The 18,132-nt window shown below is 49.6% G+C and overlaps 1 protein-coding gene across 2 annotated transcripts in view; it reads right to left on the minus strand.

The window, feature by feature from the left end:
• Window positions 1-18,132, minus strand: part of CCDC171 (coiled-coil domain containing 171) — a 2,807,212-nt gene that overhangs the window by 2,274,183 nt on the left and 514,897 nt on the right. For both annotated transcript variants that reach the window (XM_078675985.1, XM_078675986.1), the window contains one exon: window positions 11,403-11,549. In XM_078675985.1, the coding sequence (XP_078532111.1) occupies window positions 11,403-11,549 (147 nt within the window). The remainder of the gene's footprint in view (window positions 1-11,402; window positions 11,550-18,132) is intronic.

The raw sequence follows: 18,132 nt of genomic DNA on the forward strand, positions 1-18,132 counted from the left end.
AATAGAGTAGAGTGGAGTCGCGTAGAGTGAAATTGAGTATAGTGGAGTATGTCCAGTGGAGTGGCATACAGTGGAGTGACATAAACTGAAGTGGTATACAGTGGCGTTGTGTAATAGATTAGAGTGGAGTCTTGTACAGTGGAGAGGCATATAGTGGGGAGACATAGAATGGAGTGGCGTGGAGTGGAGTTGTTAGAAGGGCTGATCCCCGAGGGTCAGGATATGCTCTCCCGACCACTCCGTGACCCACCACTCCCAAGAATACTGCCGAGTCTTAACGTGAGGTCCTCGCCGGGGAGGACTTCGGGTCTAGGATCGTACACCCTGAGCTCACACCACACTTATGAACGGACACCACACCGTGGATTTCAGTAAGCAAGTTCTTTATCACACAGTAGAGTTTTAGGCAAAATGACACGTATTTACAAGCGATCGAGGGATCGTAATGTCTCAGTGGTAAGGAGTAGGGAAGCGGGACAGTCTCAGTATTAGGCCAGTACGTAGCGTACCCTGCGCACAGCTCTCAATCCTCGAGCCGGGGGATACGGACGATGGAGGACGTACTGGCTGCTCCACTCACTTCTTCTCGAACCAGGTTGTGTTGGTAGCGTCGATGACCAGCCGGACCAGAGTACTCCTCGAGCCGCGACGAGGTCAGCAGGGCTCGATCCGGAGGGAACAGAGTGTCTGTCAGTTCCTGAGGAGCCGCGACCACGTCAGCAGGGCTCAGGGTCTTCAACGAGTGTCCTTAGCGTTCAAGGATGAGCCGCAACGAGGTCAGCAGGGCTCCGGGGTTCCAGTTCCTCCTTCACGAGGATGAACCGCGACAAGGTCAGCAGGGCTCCGAGGTTCCAGTTCCTTCTTCACGAGGATGAGTCGCGATAAGATCAGCAGGGCTCTCTTGTCCAGGATACAACTGCCCACTAGTTATTGGGCGGGCCTTGATATAGTGCAGTGGCCCTTTGATGTCCGGACCCTCGCAGGCGGAGATCTTATGGGGCTGGTCGTTGGAGTGTTCCGTCGTCTGGCCCTTTGATCCTTTAGAAGATGCGTCCGGGAATTCCCAGACGCCCAGCAGGGTCTGGAGCCAGCTCTCGGGGAGGCCAGGGGTGCGATCAAAACCAGCCCACGGGGGAAGGCCAGAGGTGTGAGAGAAACCAGTCTCCCAGGGGAGGCCAGAGGTGCAATCGAAACTCCTTAGTCTTATCTCACTCAGGAAGCCCTCTACCCCCCAGCCGGGCATGGCATGTCTGAAGCCTAAGTTTTGCTGGGGCCGGGGTCAGGCAAGGCCTAGGGAGTCAGGGACCCCGGGAAGGGTAATGGCGGCCGGTGGCCCTGTGGGGTGATGCAGGTTCTGGGCGCCCGGTGCCGGGAAGTGGGATGGCGGAATGCGGGGATGGTGGTCCGTTGGTAGGTTCGTGTAGGGAGCGGGCGGACAGGGGACGGGACGACCAGGGGTTTCTGGGTGCAGGGCTATCCTAACGGGGTGCTGAGGAATGGGGAGAACCACGCCACAAGGCCAGGTCCAACACGCGTCCCCCCCAGCTGAAAGGCAGAGAGAACTACCCATCCCCTTGGGGGTTCTCTTCACTGAGGCGGAAGAGCCGGGACAGGCCGTCCGCGTTGGCGTGGTCAGCACCAGGCCGGTGCTCAACAGTGAAATCCATCTCCTGGAGGGAGATGGACCAGCGTAACAGTTTGGGGTTCTCCCCTCTCATTTGCATTAGCCACCGTGAGGGGCCGGTGGTCGGTCTGGATCCGGATGTGAGTACCGAACAGGTAGGGCCTCAGCTTCTTCAGGGCCCAAACCACCGCGAAGGCCTCCCGCTCGATGGTGCTCCACCTTTGTTCTCGAGGGAGTAACCTCCGGCTAATGAAGGCCACTGGCTGGTCTAGGCCCTTTTCATTCATCTGAGACAGGACTGCTCCGATGCCATGTTCGGACGCGTCCGTTTAGACCACAAACTCTCAGGAGGAGTCAGGGGCCTGCAGTACGGGGGCAGTGCACATGGCGACTTTCAATTCTTCAAACACCTCCTGGCAGGCGGGGGTCCAGCTAACTCTCTTGGGCTGCTTTTTGGAGGTCAATTCTGTAAGGGGGACTACGATGCTGCCATACCCCTTTATGAATCTTCGGTAGTACCCCGTGAGCCCCAGGAAAGCCTGCACTTCCGTCTGGGTCGTGAGGGCCTCCCAGGCAACGATCGCATCGATCTTGGGTTGGAGGGGGGCCACTAGGCCGCTCCCGACCTGGTGCCCCAGGTAGACCACGGACCCTTGTCCAATCTGGAATTTACTGGCTTTGATGGTGAGGCCTGCTCGACGCAGGGCCATCAACACCTCCCAGAGGTGTTGGAGGTGTTCAGTCCAGTGGGAGCTAAATACCGCGATATCATCGAGATACGCGGCGCTGAATCCCTCCAATACAGCCAGTACCTGGTTAACCAGCTTCTGGAAGGTGGCGGGGGCATTTTTCATTCCGAAGGGCATCACCCGGAAGTGGTAGTGGCCATCTGGGTTTGAGAAAGCGGATCTCTCCCTGGCCCCCTCCGTGAGGGCAATTTGCCAGTATCCGCAGGTCAAGTCGAAGGTGCTGAGATAGTGAGCAGACCCTAGGCGGTCAATGAGCTCATCTGCGCGGGGAATGGGGTGGGCGTCGGTTCTGGTGACTGTGTTGAGCCCACGGTAGTCCACACAGAACCTCAGCTCGGGAACAGCGCCGGGGGCGGCTGCCTTCGGAACCAGGACCACGGGGCTGGCCCATGGACTGTCAGAGGCCTCGACCACTCCCAGGGCTAGCATCTTGGAGACTTCGGCCTTGATGCAGGCACGGACTCGGTCAGGGACGCGGTAGGCTCTGTGCCGTACCGGAGGGCTGTCCCCGGTGTCCACATCGTGGACGCACCAACTGGTGACGCCGGGGACGAGAGAGAAAAGGTCAGAGAACTGTCCCAGTAACTGGCGACAGTCCTCACGTTGCTCGGGGGTGAGGGAGGAGGAGAGGCTCACTCCCTCTTTGGAGCCATCTTTTTCCTTCTCACACAGAAGATCGGGGAGAGGCTCCATGTCCTCTTCTGCTCCGTCGTCGGTGGCGAGGAGCAAACTCAACTCGGACCGCACGAAGTGGGGTTTGAGGCAGTTCACATGGAGGACCCTCAAGGGGTTCCTGGGGGACTGCACATCTATGAGATAGGTAACTTGGTTCTTGCGTTCCACCACTTTGAAGGGCCCGGTCCACTTTTCCTGAAGGGCACAAGGTTTCACCGGGGCCATCACCCACACCTGCTAGCCGGGCTGAAACTCGACCAGAGTGGCATTCTGGTCATACCAACGTTTCATTTCTTCTTGGCTTGCCTCGAGGTTTGCCTCGGCAAGCTCCCGGAACCTCCGAGTCTGGTTCCGGAGGGCCAGAATGTATCGAAACACATCTGGGGTGGATCCTGGGGTGCCGCTTCCCAACCTTCCGTGACCAGGCTGAGGGGTCCCCGGACGGGGTGCCCATAGAGCAGCTCGAATGGGCTGAACCCCAAGGATTTCTGGGGGACCTCCCGGTAGGCGAACAGGAGGCAGGGTAGGAGGATGTCCCACTTGCGCCTCAGGGGCTCCTCGAGACCCATGATCATTCCCTTGAGGGTACGGTTGAATCGCTCAACCAGGCTGTTACCTTGGGGGTGGTATGGGGTGGTGAACTTGTACGTCACCCCACACTGTTGCCATAGGGACTTCATGTATTTGGAGATAAATTTCGTTCCTAGGTCGCTCACCACTTCTCGCGGGAATCCCACCCGGGAGAAGATCCCCATGAGGGCCCTCCCCACTACGGGGGCCGTCACCGTTTGGAGAGGAATGGCCTCGGGGTACCGGGTGGCATGATCTACCAGGACGAGGATGAACCGGTGGCCTAAGGAGGTCCGGGGGTCCAGAGGCCCCACGATGTCTATTCCCACCTGTTCAAAGGGGGTACTGACAACGCAGAAGGGTTGGAGCGGAGCCTTGCGCTTCCCTCCGCTCTTCCCGCTGGCCTGGCACGTGGGGCATGACTTGCAGTGGGTTTCCACATCGGCGCGCATAAGGGGCCAATAGAAATGAGTGAATAGTCGGTGATAGGTTTTGTCTTGTCCTAGGTGTCCCGCCAGGGGCACATCATGGGCCAGGTTCAGGAGGAAGCCGCGGAAACGTAGGGGTACCACCAGCACCCGGGCTGACCCTAGTTCGGCGGACTTCTGTTCACTATATAAAAGGCCGTTTTCCCAATAGACAAAGTGGGAGCCGGACTGGTCACCGGCAGCCTGCTGCCGCGGTCCGACTAGAGAAGGACAGGAGGTCTGTTCCAGGCAGAATTCCTCTCGGGAAGGTCCTCCTTCCCGGCCCCACTGGGCTAACTCAGGGAGGTTGTCCAAGTCTGGGGTCTGTTCGATGGGAGGGCCTAGGGGACCTGCCTTGGGGTCAATTTCTTTGCCGGGGGGTTGTTTGAGGACCTCGGGTCGCTCGCTGCCCTCCGGGTCATCAGAGACCGGGCTAGGGGTCTCTGGTTCCACCACCCCCGGGGGTGGACATTCTGGTGGTCATGGCTCGTGTGCAGGCCCATTCGGGTAGGCCCACCATCTCTAGGTGAGTCCTTCGCTCCACCTGCTTCCATGGGGAGCTCTCCAGATAGATTGTTGCCCAGGAGACAGTCCACGGGCATGTCGGTGCGAACTGCCACCCGCAAGTCACCGGAGACTCCCTCCCACTCAAACGGGACCTGAGCTATTTGGCAGGTGCGGACGGAATTGTCGGCTGAGATCACCCTGCAGGAGGCATGGGGTATAATTTGGTCTTCTGTGACCAGGTGACAGCGCACTGCAGTGATGCTGGCTCCCGTGTCTCGGAGGGCCCCTATGCGGTGCCCGTTGACGGTCACCTGTTGTCGGTACTTCTCAGTGTTGTCAGGCAGAGGGGCTCCCGGGACCATCTCCCTATCCCCAAGGGAGACTAATGACACGGCTGCTGGTTCCCACCCCTCGGTGTCCTCTATCTCTTCCTCTTCTAGGGCCACTGTGGCTATCTGGCGCACGGGGGGACTCGCAGCAGCGGGTTTCTTGTTCAGGGGGCAATGGGCATCACTGGCATAATGCCCTGGTTGCTGACATCTGTAGCAGGCTGCGCTGACTCGGGGTCCCTGTCTACATGAGGGGGTCCCTGCTCTAGTCACGGGAAGGGGCGCTTCCGGACTGGTTTCGGGGGGGGCTATGCTGGTGCCGGGACTGGGACCCTCGCTGCCTACCTTGACCTCCCCCTCCTCTCTGGCGGGAAGATCCTTGTTCGTTTCGGCCATAAACTCCCACTGGCCCCCGAGAGACTCGGGTGGTCACCTAACAATCCGCCTCGACAGCAAGCTTCCGGGGGTCTGCTAATTTACTGTCCAGCAGGTGCTGTCTCAGTTCCACAAAGCAGTTTGTGGATAGGTGTTCATAGGCGATGAGGTCGAATAGTCCTTCAAAGGTGGTCACCTGGCTGCCCTTGATCCACCCTTCCAAGGCCCGGCTGTAGAAATTCACGAATTCTACCCATTGGTGCCGGGGAGTTTTTTGCAGTCTCAGAACCGCTGCCGATACATCTCCGGAGTGAGCCCATATCGGGATAGCAGAGTGTCCTTCAGATGGGTGTAAGAATTCATGACGGTGGAGGGCAGGTCCAGCATGGTGTCTCTTTCCTCACTGAGAAAGCGCCCCCACAATCCGGCCCCCCAATCTATCTCGGGCATCCGGTGGGAGGTCATGGCGACCTCGTACGCTTTGAACCACTGCTGGATGTCATCCCCCTTGTAGTACTCTTTTACCACATCCTTGGAGATGTGTACTTTGGCCTCCACCGGGGAAGGGGCTTCTCGGTTCCCCGGGGGTCGGGTCTCTTCACTTCTTGCTTTCAGTTCAAGTTCCTTTAGGCTACGCTCATGCTCGAGCTAGAGTTTCTTCGCTTCATGCTCCCTCTGGAGCTTCTTCTCTTCTAGTTCCCCTTGCACCCGTAATTGTTCGATGGCCAACTTCTTCTTGGCCAGCTTGAGCTCTCCTTCTATCTTAAGGCACGCTAGCTCTAGCTCGTGGATTCGGGTTCGCTCTCGGTCTGTCATCGCCTCTTGTGACAGACCCCTTTCCGTGCTGGGACTCCGTGCCAGGGAGTCGTTTCTCTCACCTTCCTGGGTGCCGGGTTCGGTCTGCGGCTCTCTCTCTCCGCCGTCTCCTTCTGGTGGGGGGAGGGGGGCCCCGGAGTCTACCCAGGCTGTCAGGGCTTTCTGGAAGTCTTCTTTGGTGCTTAAACCAGTGGTAGCGATGTGAAGATCTTTGCAGAATTGTCTCAGTTCTCTGTGGGTATAATCCTCCAAAAGGTCCTTTTGGAAGGTGGGCTTCTCGATTGTTCCGGTGGAACTCATTATTGCTCTTTTCTCTTTTGTCGTTCTTGTGTTCTTCGTTCAGGTAGTGTGTTAGTCGTTGACTTGTACGATCTCTAGGCGTAGGCTCTTATCCAGTCGCTTGCCACCAATGTTAGAAGGGCTGATCCCCGAGGGTCAGGATATGCTCTCCCGACCACTCCGTGACCCACCACTCCCAAGAATACTACCGAGTCTTAACGTGAGGTCCTCGCCGGGGAGGACTTCGGGTCTAGGATCGTACACCCTGAGCTCACACCACACTTATGAACGGACACCACACCGTGGATTTCAGTAAGAAAGTTCTTTATCACACAGTAGAGTTTTAGGCAAAATCACACGTATTTACAAGTGATCGAGGGATCGTAATGCCTCAGTGGTAAGGAGTAGGGAAGCGGGACAGTCTCAGTATTAGGCTAGTACGTAGCGCACCCTGCGTACAGCTCTCAATCCTCGAGCCGGGGGATACGGACGATGGAGGACGTACTGGCTGCTCCACTCACTTCTTCTCGAACCAGGTCGTGTTGGTATCGTCGATGGTCCAGCCGGACCAGAGTACTCCTCGAGCCGTGACGAGGTCAGCAGGGCTCGATCCGGAGGGAACAGAGTGTCTGTCAGTTCTTGAGGAGTCGCGACCACGTCAGCAGGGCTCAGAGTGTTCAACGAGTGTCCTTAGCGTTAAAGGAAGAGCCGCGACGAGGTAAGCAGGGCTCCGAGGTTCCAGTTCCTCCTTCACGAGGATGAGCCGCGACAGCGTCAGCAGGGCTCAGGGTGTTCACCGAATGTTCTTAGAGTTCAAGTATGAGCCGCGATGAGGTCAGCAGGGCTCTGAGGTTCCAGTTCCTTCTTCACGAGGATGAGCCGCAATCAGATCAGCAGGGCTCTCTTGTCCAGGATACAACTGCCCGCTAGTTCTTGGGCGAGCCTTGATATAGTGCAGTGGCCCTTTGATGTCCGGACCCTCGCAGGCGGAGATCTTATGCCTCGGGGCTGGTCGTCGGAGTGTTCCGTCGGCTGGCCCTTTGATCCTTTAGAAGATGCGTCCGGGAATTCCCAGACGCCCAGCAGGGTCTGGAGCCAGCTCTCGGGGAGGCCAGGGGTGCGATCGAAACCAGCCTACGGGGGAAGGCCAGAGGTGCAATCGAAACTCCTTAGTCTTATCTCACTCAGGAAGCCCTCTACCCCCCAACCGGGCATGGCGCGTCTGAAGCCTAAGTTTCGCTGGGGCCGGGGTCAGGCAAGGCCTAGGGAGTCAGGGACCTCGGGAAGGGTAATGGCGGCCGGTGGCCCTGTGGGGTGATGGAGGTTCTGGGCACCCGGTGCCGGGAAGTGGGATGACGGAATGCGGGGATGGTCGTCCGTTGGTAGGGTTAGTGTAGGGAGCGGGCGGACAGGGGGCGGGACGACCAGGGGTTTCTGGGTGCAGGGCTATGCTAACGGGGTGCTGAGGAACGGGGAGAACCACGCCACGAGGCCAGGTCCAACCGGAGTGGAATAGCGTACAGTGGAGTGGCTATAGTGGAGTGGCATAAGGATTTATGTTACATTTAGCAGATTATGGTGTGCACATTAATGCAATATAGTGAACTGCACCAGGGCCAGAATGGGAACAGCACTAGCCCTGACAGGTTGCTGCTCGACCGGCCCTGCTGCAAAACCGCCCCCTGTAAGAAAAGGAGTGCCCGCAGCCACAAAAGCGGCCCCCACCCCTCCGGCCCACCGGGGAAATGCCCAATGCCCAGTGCCCGCTATGCCCAGTCCAGCCCTGACTGCGCTGGTTTTGCATTTCTCTAGATTTACAAATCAGCACAGGACCACGCATTTTAAATCAATAGTGAGAGTTTGGTATAAGTTAGAGGGTTTTATTAGTCAAAGTTTTAGTAAGTAATCTTTATTTGATTCCAAGTTAAAATCATCAATTTTAGTCATTAGAACATTATTAGAAATTAATAATTAATCAATTAGTAATCAATAAATTGTAATAAAATGCATTAAGCATGTACCATAAAGAAAATAATCTATTTTTTAACAATCAGGAGAGAAGAGGTTTCATTCAGAACCCATAAAGTTTGTGAGAGAGAGTGAGAATTTAAGTATGAAGCCTTGGCATCTAAAGCAATTCAATAAATCAGATGTATTCCGTCCTGCACATAAACAATCCATAATGGGTATTTGTTACTTCTATGTGTGCTGCATCCTGCAGCACATAGCACATATAGAAGTAGAACATCGTCATTATTTAATTATTGTAACCTGCTGATAATAACCTGTTACCGATTCGCAAAATGGGTTGGCGAGTCGAAATTAGGAAGAGGCGTATTTAGGGCATCCCTTCCTAATACCGAATCGCAGCGGTATGTATGAATATTTTGCAACAGAAATGCGGTTGCAAAACTTTCACATTTTCCCACCTACTTCAAGTAGGTTGTAGCCCAGAATAGTAGCAAAAACGATTTTTCAGAGCAGGCAGTGGTCCCACGGACCCCTACCTGCTCTTAAAAAATTTAAAGAAATCTTTAAATTTTTGTTTTTCAAACACAACCCATTTTTCTTTAAGGAAAACGGGCTGCATTTTAACAAAAAAATATTGCTGTATTTAAAAGCAATCATAGACATGGTGGTCTGCTGACCCCAGCAGGCCACTATCCCCATAATTTTAGCAATTCCTAATGGGTCGCAAATAGCGACTTACCTCATTAATATTCAAGAGGTAGGTCAATTTGTGACTATGAATCATAAATGAAACTCTTGGATGTTTCATACATTAGAAATATTCCTAATGTTGATACTTGTTGCTCATAAAGTGGCCTAACGCCGCTTTGTAAATATAGAGAAGGACATAGCACCACCAGAACATCTCTAAAAGTAATGTTCTGGTGAAGCTTTCCCCTTGTAAATATACCCTTGAGTACAATGGTAAAACTTCACCAGACGAAGACACAATAAGTGTCTGGCAACCGAGAGGGATTCAGCAGGTGCAAATGTTCCTGCTTGAAAATGTTCCAGCCAAAAGCAACGGCTTCAGCTGAACCTTGTCCAACAGCTGTCTAACTTTGAGAGGACTTTGGCGGATATAGCTTGCAACCTTGCACGACTGAAGAATTATGACATCCATTACAGGCTGAGTGCAAAAGTAAAAACTTTGACTGGGGCGACCTGCCTGATGTATCCAACCCACGCTCCATCGTGGTCAGCCTGAAATCTCACTTAGGTCCCAGTCACCTATGAACAGCAATTTCTAACTGCTGCTTTTCTTTTTCTTGGAGATTTTCACCTCAAAATTTTAAAAATACCCTTCTACGGTTTGTCTTATGGATTTTTCACAAAGAGCACATCTGCATTCAAGCTAGTTGACTTCCTTTCTATTTTCTTTCTAGCTTGCCTTCTCTCTTTCTATTTTCTTTCTAGCCTGCCTTCTCTCTTTCTTTCTTTCTTTCTTTCTTTCTTTCTTTCTTTCTTCCATGCTTTCTTTCTTTCGTGCATCAGGGGGCAATGTGTCAGCCCACTTCAGCCATTGACTGACTTCACTATGCGTTATAGCATGCTGCCTTTTCATTCATTTTAATGTGGTATTGTGTGCGGTTTTGAGACCCCAAAAATATTTTTGCCTTTAGCCAAGTTTGTTTTTAAGATTGATGAGGGCCTGGCAGTCTCCTGAACAACAGAGTTTTGCAAAAACCTTGAGAAAACCAGAATTGCCAAAAGGATGGTGGCCAATGCCAGACCTATTGGCTTCAAATCACACTTAGAAGTAAAAAATCGCCATTATTGATTGTTTATGTGCAGGAAGGGGCACCTTCTTGCACATAAACAATCCTTCCCTGCAATGCAGGCACCCTTGCACTATGGCCCAAGGATGTCTGTGTTGGCGCTAGGAAGCTATTTTTAGCGCCAGCACTGTGGAAAAGACAGGGGTGTACCGTATTGTTGCAAATAGAGTACATCCCTGCATTTTGAAAATGGCAGAGCGCAGTGCTGTGAAATTCGCCACCGCACTACGCCCCGCCATTTCCTTGTAAATATACCTTAGTATTTAATTCTAATATGTTTGTGGCCATATCCTTGTGGTGGACTTACAGCCACCCAAATTATTAAACACCTGTCTCACAAAAGGGAATGTCCATGACCCTTTAATAGGTCCATCATCCCATTATCCTGGCATTCCCACACCAACCCATGCACCTGGGTGTTATAGCTCTGGTATGCTGCTGCACCTGGTCTATTTAGCCCTAAGTCTTTTTGGTAGTACTCATCACGCAGCCTAGAGAATGTTTATTTACAGACTACACAAGACCAGATCGAAACCAGAGAAGAAGAGAGTTTGAAAGCATCAGTCAACGGTTTCCTGTGGTCCATACAAACAAATGTTTAATTCCTCTTCCAATCCCTTTTCTTCCTCATGTGCCTTTATAATACTATGAATTCTTAGGACTGCCCATCATGTGCTAGTAATAGTCACCAAAAGTCATTCCAACCTTTTCAAGGATGACGAACAGAAGGCATCGATGTCAACATATGCCATTTATATCCACCTCAACACCTGGGCTGTCTGGGGTAGTCTGAGAGACAGAGGGGGGAAGTGGCTCGTTAGTAGTTTTGTAGAGATAAAGGTAGCGGGTAGAGTACAGGGCCAGGATGGCGTGTGGGTGCCCATAATATCATAGACATATGGAATTTTTTACACTAGTTATGCCTACATGGTCGAAAGGTGTGCCCAAAATATGTCTCTGCCGGGGGGCACACAATTCCTTTCTTTGAGATGTCATAGACAGATTGGAAAGCAATTGCGTACAAAGTCCCTTTGGGACAGTGCATGGCAAACACCGTTCAACCAGTTTATCTCAAAAACCAAGGAGAAAATGACAAATCCACCCAGAAAGTGACACACAAAAAGTATGTTACTCTTTAAAGAATGTCAGAAGCACAATTTAAAAACGGGGAAAGTCACGCTGAAATCATTTATCTCAACAAATACTAAAGGAATGTCACCTACCTCGAGCTCTTGTTTTAATTTCTCCTCTCTATCAGCGGTGCGGTTGGTTTCTTCTTTTTGATTTCGCAAAGTATCCTGAAGTGCATTTCGTTCTCTTTCTAACTCTTCTAGTTTTTTATGCACCTTTTGTAATTCTCTGTTTTTCATCTGCAAGTCAAATTACTGCTTTAATATCGTAACTTTATTATGTAGGTCGGCAGTTAGCTGTGACACAATGAAGGCAACTCCTGGGATGTACATACCAAAGGGGCTTGGACGCCTCGTCAGGGGTAGTAAGCGCTAAGTAAATGCAATTGCAATTACAATGACAAAAGTCAATTAACTAAACCTGTAAATAAATGCTTTATCGTTGTCCGATGTTAGACTCTAGCTCCAAACTCCTCAAAGTAAAACAATGGGCATTTTCACAAACTTTAAGTGGGCGCAAGGCTAAGAAAAACACTTAATATGCAGGCTACCAACATGTTGCACTTAACTTATAATAGGACCAAAAAACAGAACTACTCAGGCCGTTGGGTTTTATCTTGGTGATGACCTTCTGTTCAGGTCTCAAAGGCGTTATGATCAGGACAGAAAAACGGATATAGTTACATAGAAAAAGTCCTTTGAAGCCTGGAGCATTATTTTCGTTGTTCCTCGCACAAAACAGCAAATGGCCCCACTTTTGACACATAACAATGTCAACAATTAACAGACAAAACCAGTATGTTTTGATTTTGCACAGTGCCCATACATAATTATACATCATCCATGCACAACCTGAAATCGATCACAAATGTGTGTACAAATTCAGAGAAACCAACACGCAAAGCCATGAATGCACGCAGGGAGCAATCACATAAAAACCGTCATGCACATACAAATCAACATACTTATAGACACCAACTAGCACAGTCCACCAGATATACTGCTACACACGCACACAGATATAGAGGCACCCATGCATAAGGATTATTGTACGCAGTAGTTTAAGTTAAAGAAAACAGACAAGTTAAAGGTAACCATGCAAGCTTTGCCCCTGAAAAAGGGCATACCATATAGATTTTCGTGCTTAAAACCAGTGGTGGCTGCCGCAATACTGAAAGGTGGGGGCAGAAAGGGGGAATATTCTTTTTTTTAAAACTTACCTTAGTATGTGGCCGCCTCAGTCCTCTTCTCTGGCTCTACTTGAGTCCCAGCATGCACTGTGGCACAGGCTCCCCAACCAATCCCAGCGCTGCTCTCATGATAGGAGAGCAGCGCCAGGATTGGGCTGAGTGGCGAGGTTTGCCACTCAGGCAGTGCATATGCGCCTGTCACGTTTCTCCAAACCGACTGTGCAACCCAGCTGGGTATGAGAAACCTAACTGAGCATGTCTGTTTGGCTGGCCTAAGATGCCCGGCCAAACAGACATGCGCATTTACAGTGCACCTACCATTCCTCCCTGCTATGCCTGGCCTGCCCCTCCCTACTTTGTTGGCATTGACTCAGTCAGTCAGCTGTGTCGTTAGACCGCTGACTGGCTGACCAGTGGGGCGACGCTTCACTGCCATTATGGAAGAGCAGCTCCTGCTTACCAGTACAAAATCTGAATGTCCAGGTACTTACAAGCAATTTTACCCCAAAAACATTTGGGAAGGTTTAATAACCTAAACCTGTATTTTTAAAGTGTGTATTCACCCGAAGGCGCTGAATAACAGATGTTTATTGTTACCCAACTTAACAGTACGAATTTTATCATACTCAGAAGTATGAAAGGCTGATTCGGCCCCCGGATTTTGAACCTGTGACCATGTGGTCAAACACAGGCCCCTTCAGTGAACATATTAGTCCACTATGCCACCAGACCCAGCTTTTAGAGCTAGAATTTACCCAAAGAATGTATTTGATATCATACCAAGGGACACATTTACCGAAAAAGGTAGCAAAACAGTATTGCAACCAAATTTGCTTCAATGTGTTGCAGTAGTGGAAGAGAGCATTGCAGAGCAATGCCCACTAAGATATGACGCTTGTGCCGTCTTTCCCAGGCTATTTAGTGCCACCCATACACCTTCGCACCAGGATGCAATGATGGGTGTGTGATATCTAGAATATGTTTCGTACTGGAAGGGTACCATTCGAGTACAAAATACTATGCCTAGAAAAATGTAAAACTTTTCACAGTTGGATGTGTGCACTACAGGGCATTGCAGATGCAATGTGGGAAACATTAGTAGAAAGTAAAACATTTTTCATACTTAACACCTGCCTCAGCAGAGTTTTACTTTTTCACTTAAATCCCTTGTACCATTGTTAGTAACAGATTTGCGTTAACAACCATGGATGGCAGTATGGGAGTCCATGACATGCCCCTTCACACAAAGCAGGCCAAAGCACTATAGACACTACTTTAGGACTACTTTTCTGCACTGGAAAGTCAATACTTTATCAACACTTTGCACCAGTTTGTGTCACTTTGTCTGACTTTGCACTGCGTAAGGTGTTGCTAAATAACTACAACATAATTCTGATATGTGTGGCAACAGGAGTAACCGCACATAGCATAATTTATCGGTAATGAGGGACAAGGTCTTTAGCCCATCTATAATCAAAATAAATTGGGGGGATACATAGGTATGTGTCATATCCATTCAAAGGCTTGGCACCTCCTTAGCTGATGAAACACTTCAATCTATATCCCAATGCAGTTACTGGAGTATACAAATTGGTATTATGAGCAAAAAAGGTCTTAGGGACAGGATAGTAGGGATCGTTGTGCTATATTAAGTGTGCCTGACACCTAACCCCGACAGTTCTAACTTACTAGGCCCGGACTGGCTGTCGCGGGCACTGGGTGCTTTGCCAGTGGGCTGGAGGGTGGGGGCTGGTTTTTGAGCACTAAAGGCTGCTTTTGTTACTGGGGGCCAATTTTGTAGCAGTGCTGCAATTTCGGCACCTTATAAAAATAAAAGAGGCATCAGTGATTCTCACTCTCACTATTACACCCCTCAACCTCCCATAACCCTCCCCCGCGCCGCTCTAGCTGTATTGCCAGGGCTGGTTCGTGTTCCCAGTCCGGCCCTTATTAGGGCCTCTCTCTTTTACACCTTAAATGATTACAAAGTGACTGGTGGCAAATATGAGCATGCAGTGAGGTTGTTGTCTCTTCCTGGAAGTCATTAAAGACTCAAGAGTGGTAGGGCACATGTAGGGATGTGAATTAAGGGCATTTACAGGGTACTTAGCCACGTTTGGGAGGCTGCATTTTTATTGAAGTATACAGCTAAAATCAGATTGCACAATATAGAATAGCGTAGAAGGAGGATCTGACTGCAACCATGTCTCGCTTCCATGAAAAAGGTTGTGAATCTATGTTACAGCCTTGCGGTAAGAGTAATAGAAAAAAATAATTTTGTGGCCTGCAAATAGAGCGCCTATAGAGACACACGTGAATTATAGTACTGAGGCAGCAAAACTAAAGCTCAATTTCATGTAGGGTCCGTCTGTGAAAAAAGGCAAAGGCACTTATTTGGAGTCTGGAGGGCAAGTTACTCGGCCAAACTCTAAATAAGGCCCAGATTTGGCTTTCACATTCCATATTTCAGTGTAAAATGCTGCCCTCTTTCAAGCCTTTGACAGAGTTGCCTTTCACTCTATGCAAATAGAAATCAGAGGAACAAGTGGACTTAATTGTTTGGAGAGGCAGGGTTCATGTCCATTTATTATGCAATTCCTCTGCCTTAAGGTGGAGCAGGTAGCCTAATGTCAGACTCCATTCAGTCCTCAGCTAACTGACACAGGTGTAATGTAGCTCAGGGGTTTACCAAGTGACGCATTTGCCTAGATGCATCACTTTGTATATAGGGCACAACATGGCGCATTTTTTACGCCATCGATGCATCACAAAAAGTGGCTCACTGGCGGTGCAAAAGTGTTGCAAGGGCAGCTTTACAGAGTGATTGGCATGAATTAACTATCAATTTTTATTTTGTACACTAATTATGCTTTTTTTTTTTACTACGTGACTATGTCATTTATGTTCACTTTAAAAATCAAAATCGAAATTCTGTATTTGAATATATATATGTATATATATATATTTACACACATATAAGTATGTATATGTATATTTATATATATAATCATAAAAATACATAAAATAACAGTTCATAGCATAGAAGTGCAGTTAATTTATCAATTTGAAAAAGCTTTTCAAAACAGTTTTTAAAAAAGAGACAACAGCAGAACAAACTTCACCCTTAATTAACACTTGTAAAAAGCAAAGGGCAGGTCTACTCTGAAAACAATTACTCTGCTTCAGCAGAGGTGTTAAAAAGCACTTCCCATAAATACTATAAAACCTACAGAAAAATACAAAGTGCAATTGTGATTGTGTTGAATGCCTATCACAAGGGCAAAAATAAATACTAGCCCGATTGTATTGCCCCAGTGGGAAAGACATTGAAAGCTTATTACCCCTATCCTGAAGTGTGCCAGCAAGGCCCTTTCCCATGGCCCTATTGTTTTTAACAGGGAAGGCCCTGGGCCAGGAGACTTTTGGAGCAGCACCGCATATTCTCTAATTTAATGTTTCTTCATTGGCTCCTGCTCCCTTACAGACCGCCTTTTAACCACAAACATAGGGCATCATTACGATGCCGATCACACTCTCATCTGAGCAGCACCGTAGCGGTAGAGGAACCACCCGACAAGGGGTCAGCGGTCCCTCTGCCCTCATTACAATGCGACTGCCTTCACAGCGGCCGTAAAGTGCATATTTTCTATTGTGACTTGTGCTGTGGGCTGCAGCTCAAGCCGCAATAGAAAGTATACACTTTAAAGACATCCCTGCCTGCCACATGGTGCAGGGATGTTTAGGGGAGCACCAGGCCCCATAGCGGATGGCCAGGGGGGAAGGGTGCAGCAAGGGGCATTCCGCCTGCCTTTTCATGGCAGATGAACTGCCATGAAAGGGCAGGCAGAAATGGACATTGTAATCTCTACGGCGGTGCCTGGGAAGGCACTGCCCCTTTTCTAGGGAGTACTGATCCTCTGAGGGTCCGATGGGCTCATGGAGCCCGTCGGAAAACCTCTGACTGCCCCTCCCCCTGCTGCCTCTGACTGCACGCATTGTAATGCGTCCGTAAGACTGCAGCAGCAGATGGCAATCAGACTGCATCTGATGAGACATCGGATGTGGTCCGACCGCCATCAGAATGACACCCCCATAGATTTAACCATGGCTGTTGGCAGATGAGTTATGGAAAAAATTAGACAGCCCAAGGTACTCAACAGCCCCTTTAACATGAGAGAGCCAAGAAATGGTAAGGGGTTGTTGTATTTCAAGCATTCTCTAATAATGAGGCAGTTAAGTTTGGCTTGAGGGTTTAGCCATACTGAGAGCCAGAGGGTGAGAGGAGCCAATTTAGTTGAATCCTCCAAAAACAGGAGGTCCAATTCCGTATGACATACATAGATGGGACAGGAGGGAGGCAAACAAAAAAAGTGTTGAAGCCCTCGATTCCCCTGTAATAGCAGGATACTGGTGTTGTCAAGTACCTCAATCTCTGCAGAAGCAGAAAGGATGATCTTTCCCAATGCCCACCTACTGGTGCCTGGGGTTCAGTCTAAATTCCATGACTGCACCAGCAAGGGGGAAAGGGGAATGGGACAGAGAAGAGACAACTCCTACGTCTGCCAACCTTGCAGTCTCCTAGAACTCCTACATCTGATCTTCTTAGCAGATCATTTGGTTCGAGGGAGGGAGGACCTAATACACAGAAAGGTAAGAGCAAGAAACAATTGATCACCTTACTACTCTGCAGCATAAAAACTAAGCACATATAACTCTTCCTCCCCTACCAGCATTTGCAGAAGTTATTGCCTCTCTTCTATTTGCTTGCACTGTAGTAATGGTTGTTTAAAGTCAAATTAAATTAGAGTCTTTATCTCAACACAACAACTGACTTAGTTCAAATATTACATATGCATGAAGGCAAGTCTCTGCTGCAAGGAAAGATTTAACATTCAATGCTTTTCAATGACTTTCAGTTACACATGCACAGTTCCATCTTGTAGACTTCGTTCCACTGGCGGAGCGCGTAAAATGGAACAGGGGAGAAACAGAAGGAAGGAAAGGAAAGGAAGGACGCTCAGGAAGGTAAGCGACAGAATAGAAGAGTCCAAAACTCAGGTGGACTCTAGCGCTCTGCAGAAGTCTGATCAAGTCACTGAAACATGAGCTGCAGCCAAAGTCTTGTTTCGACCCTAAAACAAGCAGGGTGGCTGATTTCCTCAGGGGCGGGTCTTCATCAGGACGGGGAAAGGGGGGAGCTCAATATGCACAGAAACAAAATGACCCCAACAAGGGTGGGCACGTGCAACAACAAATAAATAACCGGGCTAAGTATTTCCACAGGTGACACATATCTAGTGTCAGACATCCATGAAACGGTTTTATTAGCGGCACTCACACTACACTGGTGTGCCCCTTAGTGCGTGATCAATCAGCACCCCACAGCTTGGTAAGGCTCAAGCGGTTCAAACGCGCTCAGTCAGCACTACAAATGTAAAAGAAAAATGGCCATCAGTGCTATACATTAAAACCGGCCATATACATATGGCAGTAATTACTCTAGAAAGAGGACCTTAATTGATGTAAATTACGCCCGCCATGTGTTCTATTAATCATAGCGCACAACCGCAATGTTAATTCACCGTGCGTGAGTATTGAATACCCATACTCTATTGGTTATGATACTCATCCTA

This window comes from Lissotriton helveticus, chromosome 2_1, assembly GCF_964261635.1.
Source record: "Lissotriton helveticus chromosome 2_1, aLisHel1.1, whole genome shotgun sequence".
NCBI classification, from domain to species: Eukaryota; Metazoa; Chordata; class Amphibia; order Caudata; family Salamandridae; genus Lissotriton; species Lissotriton helveticus.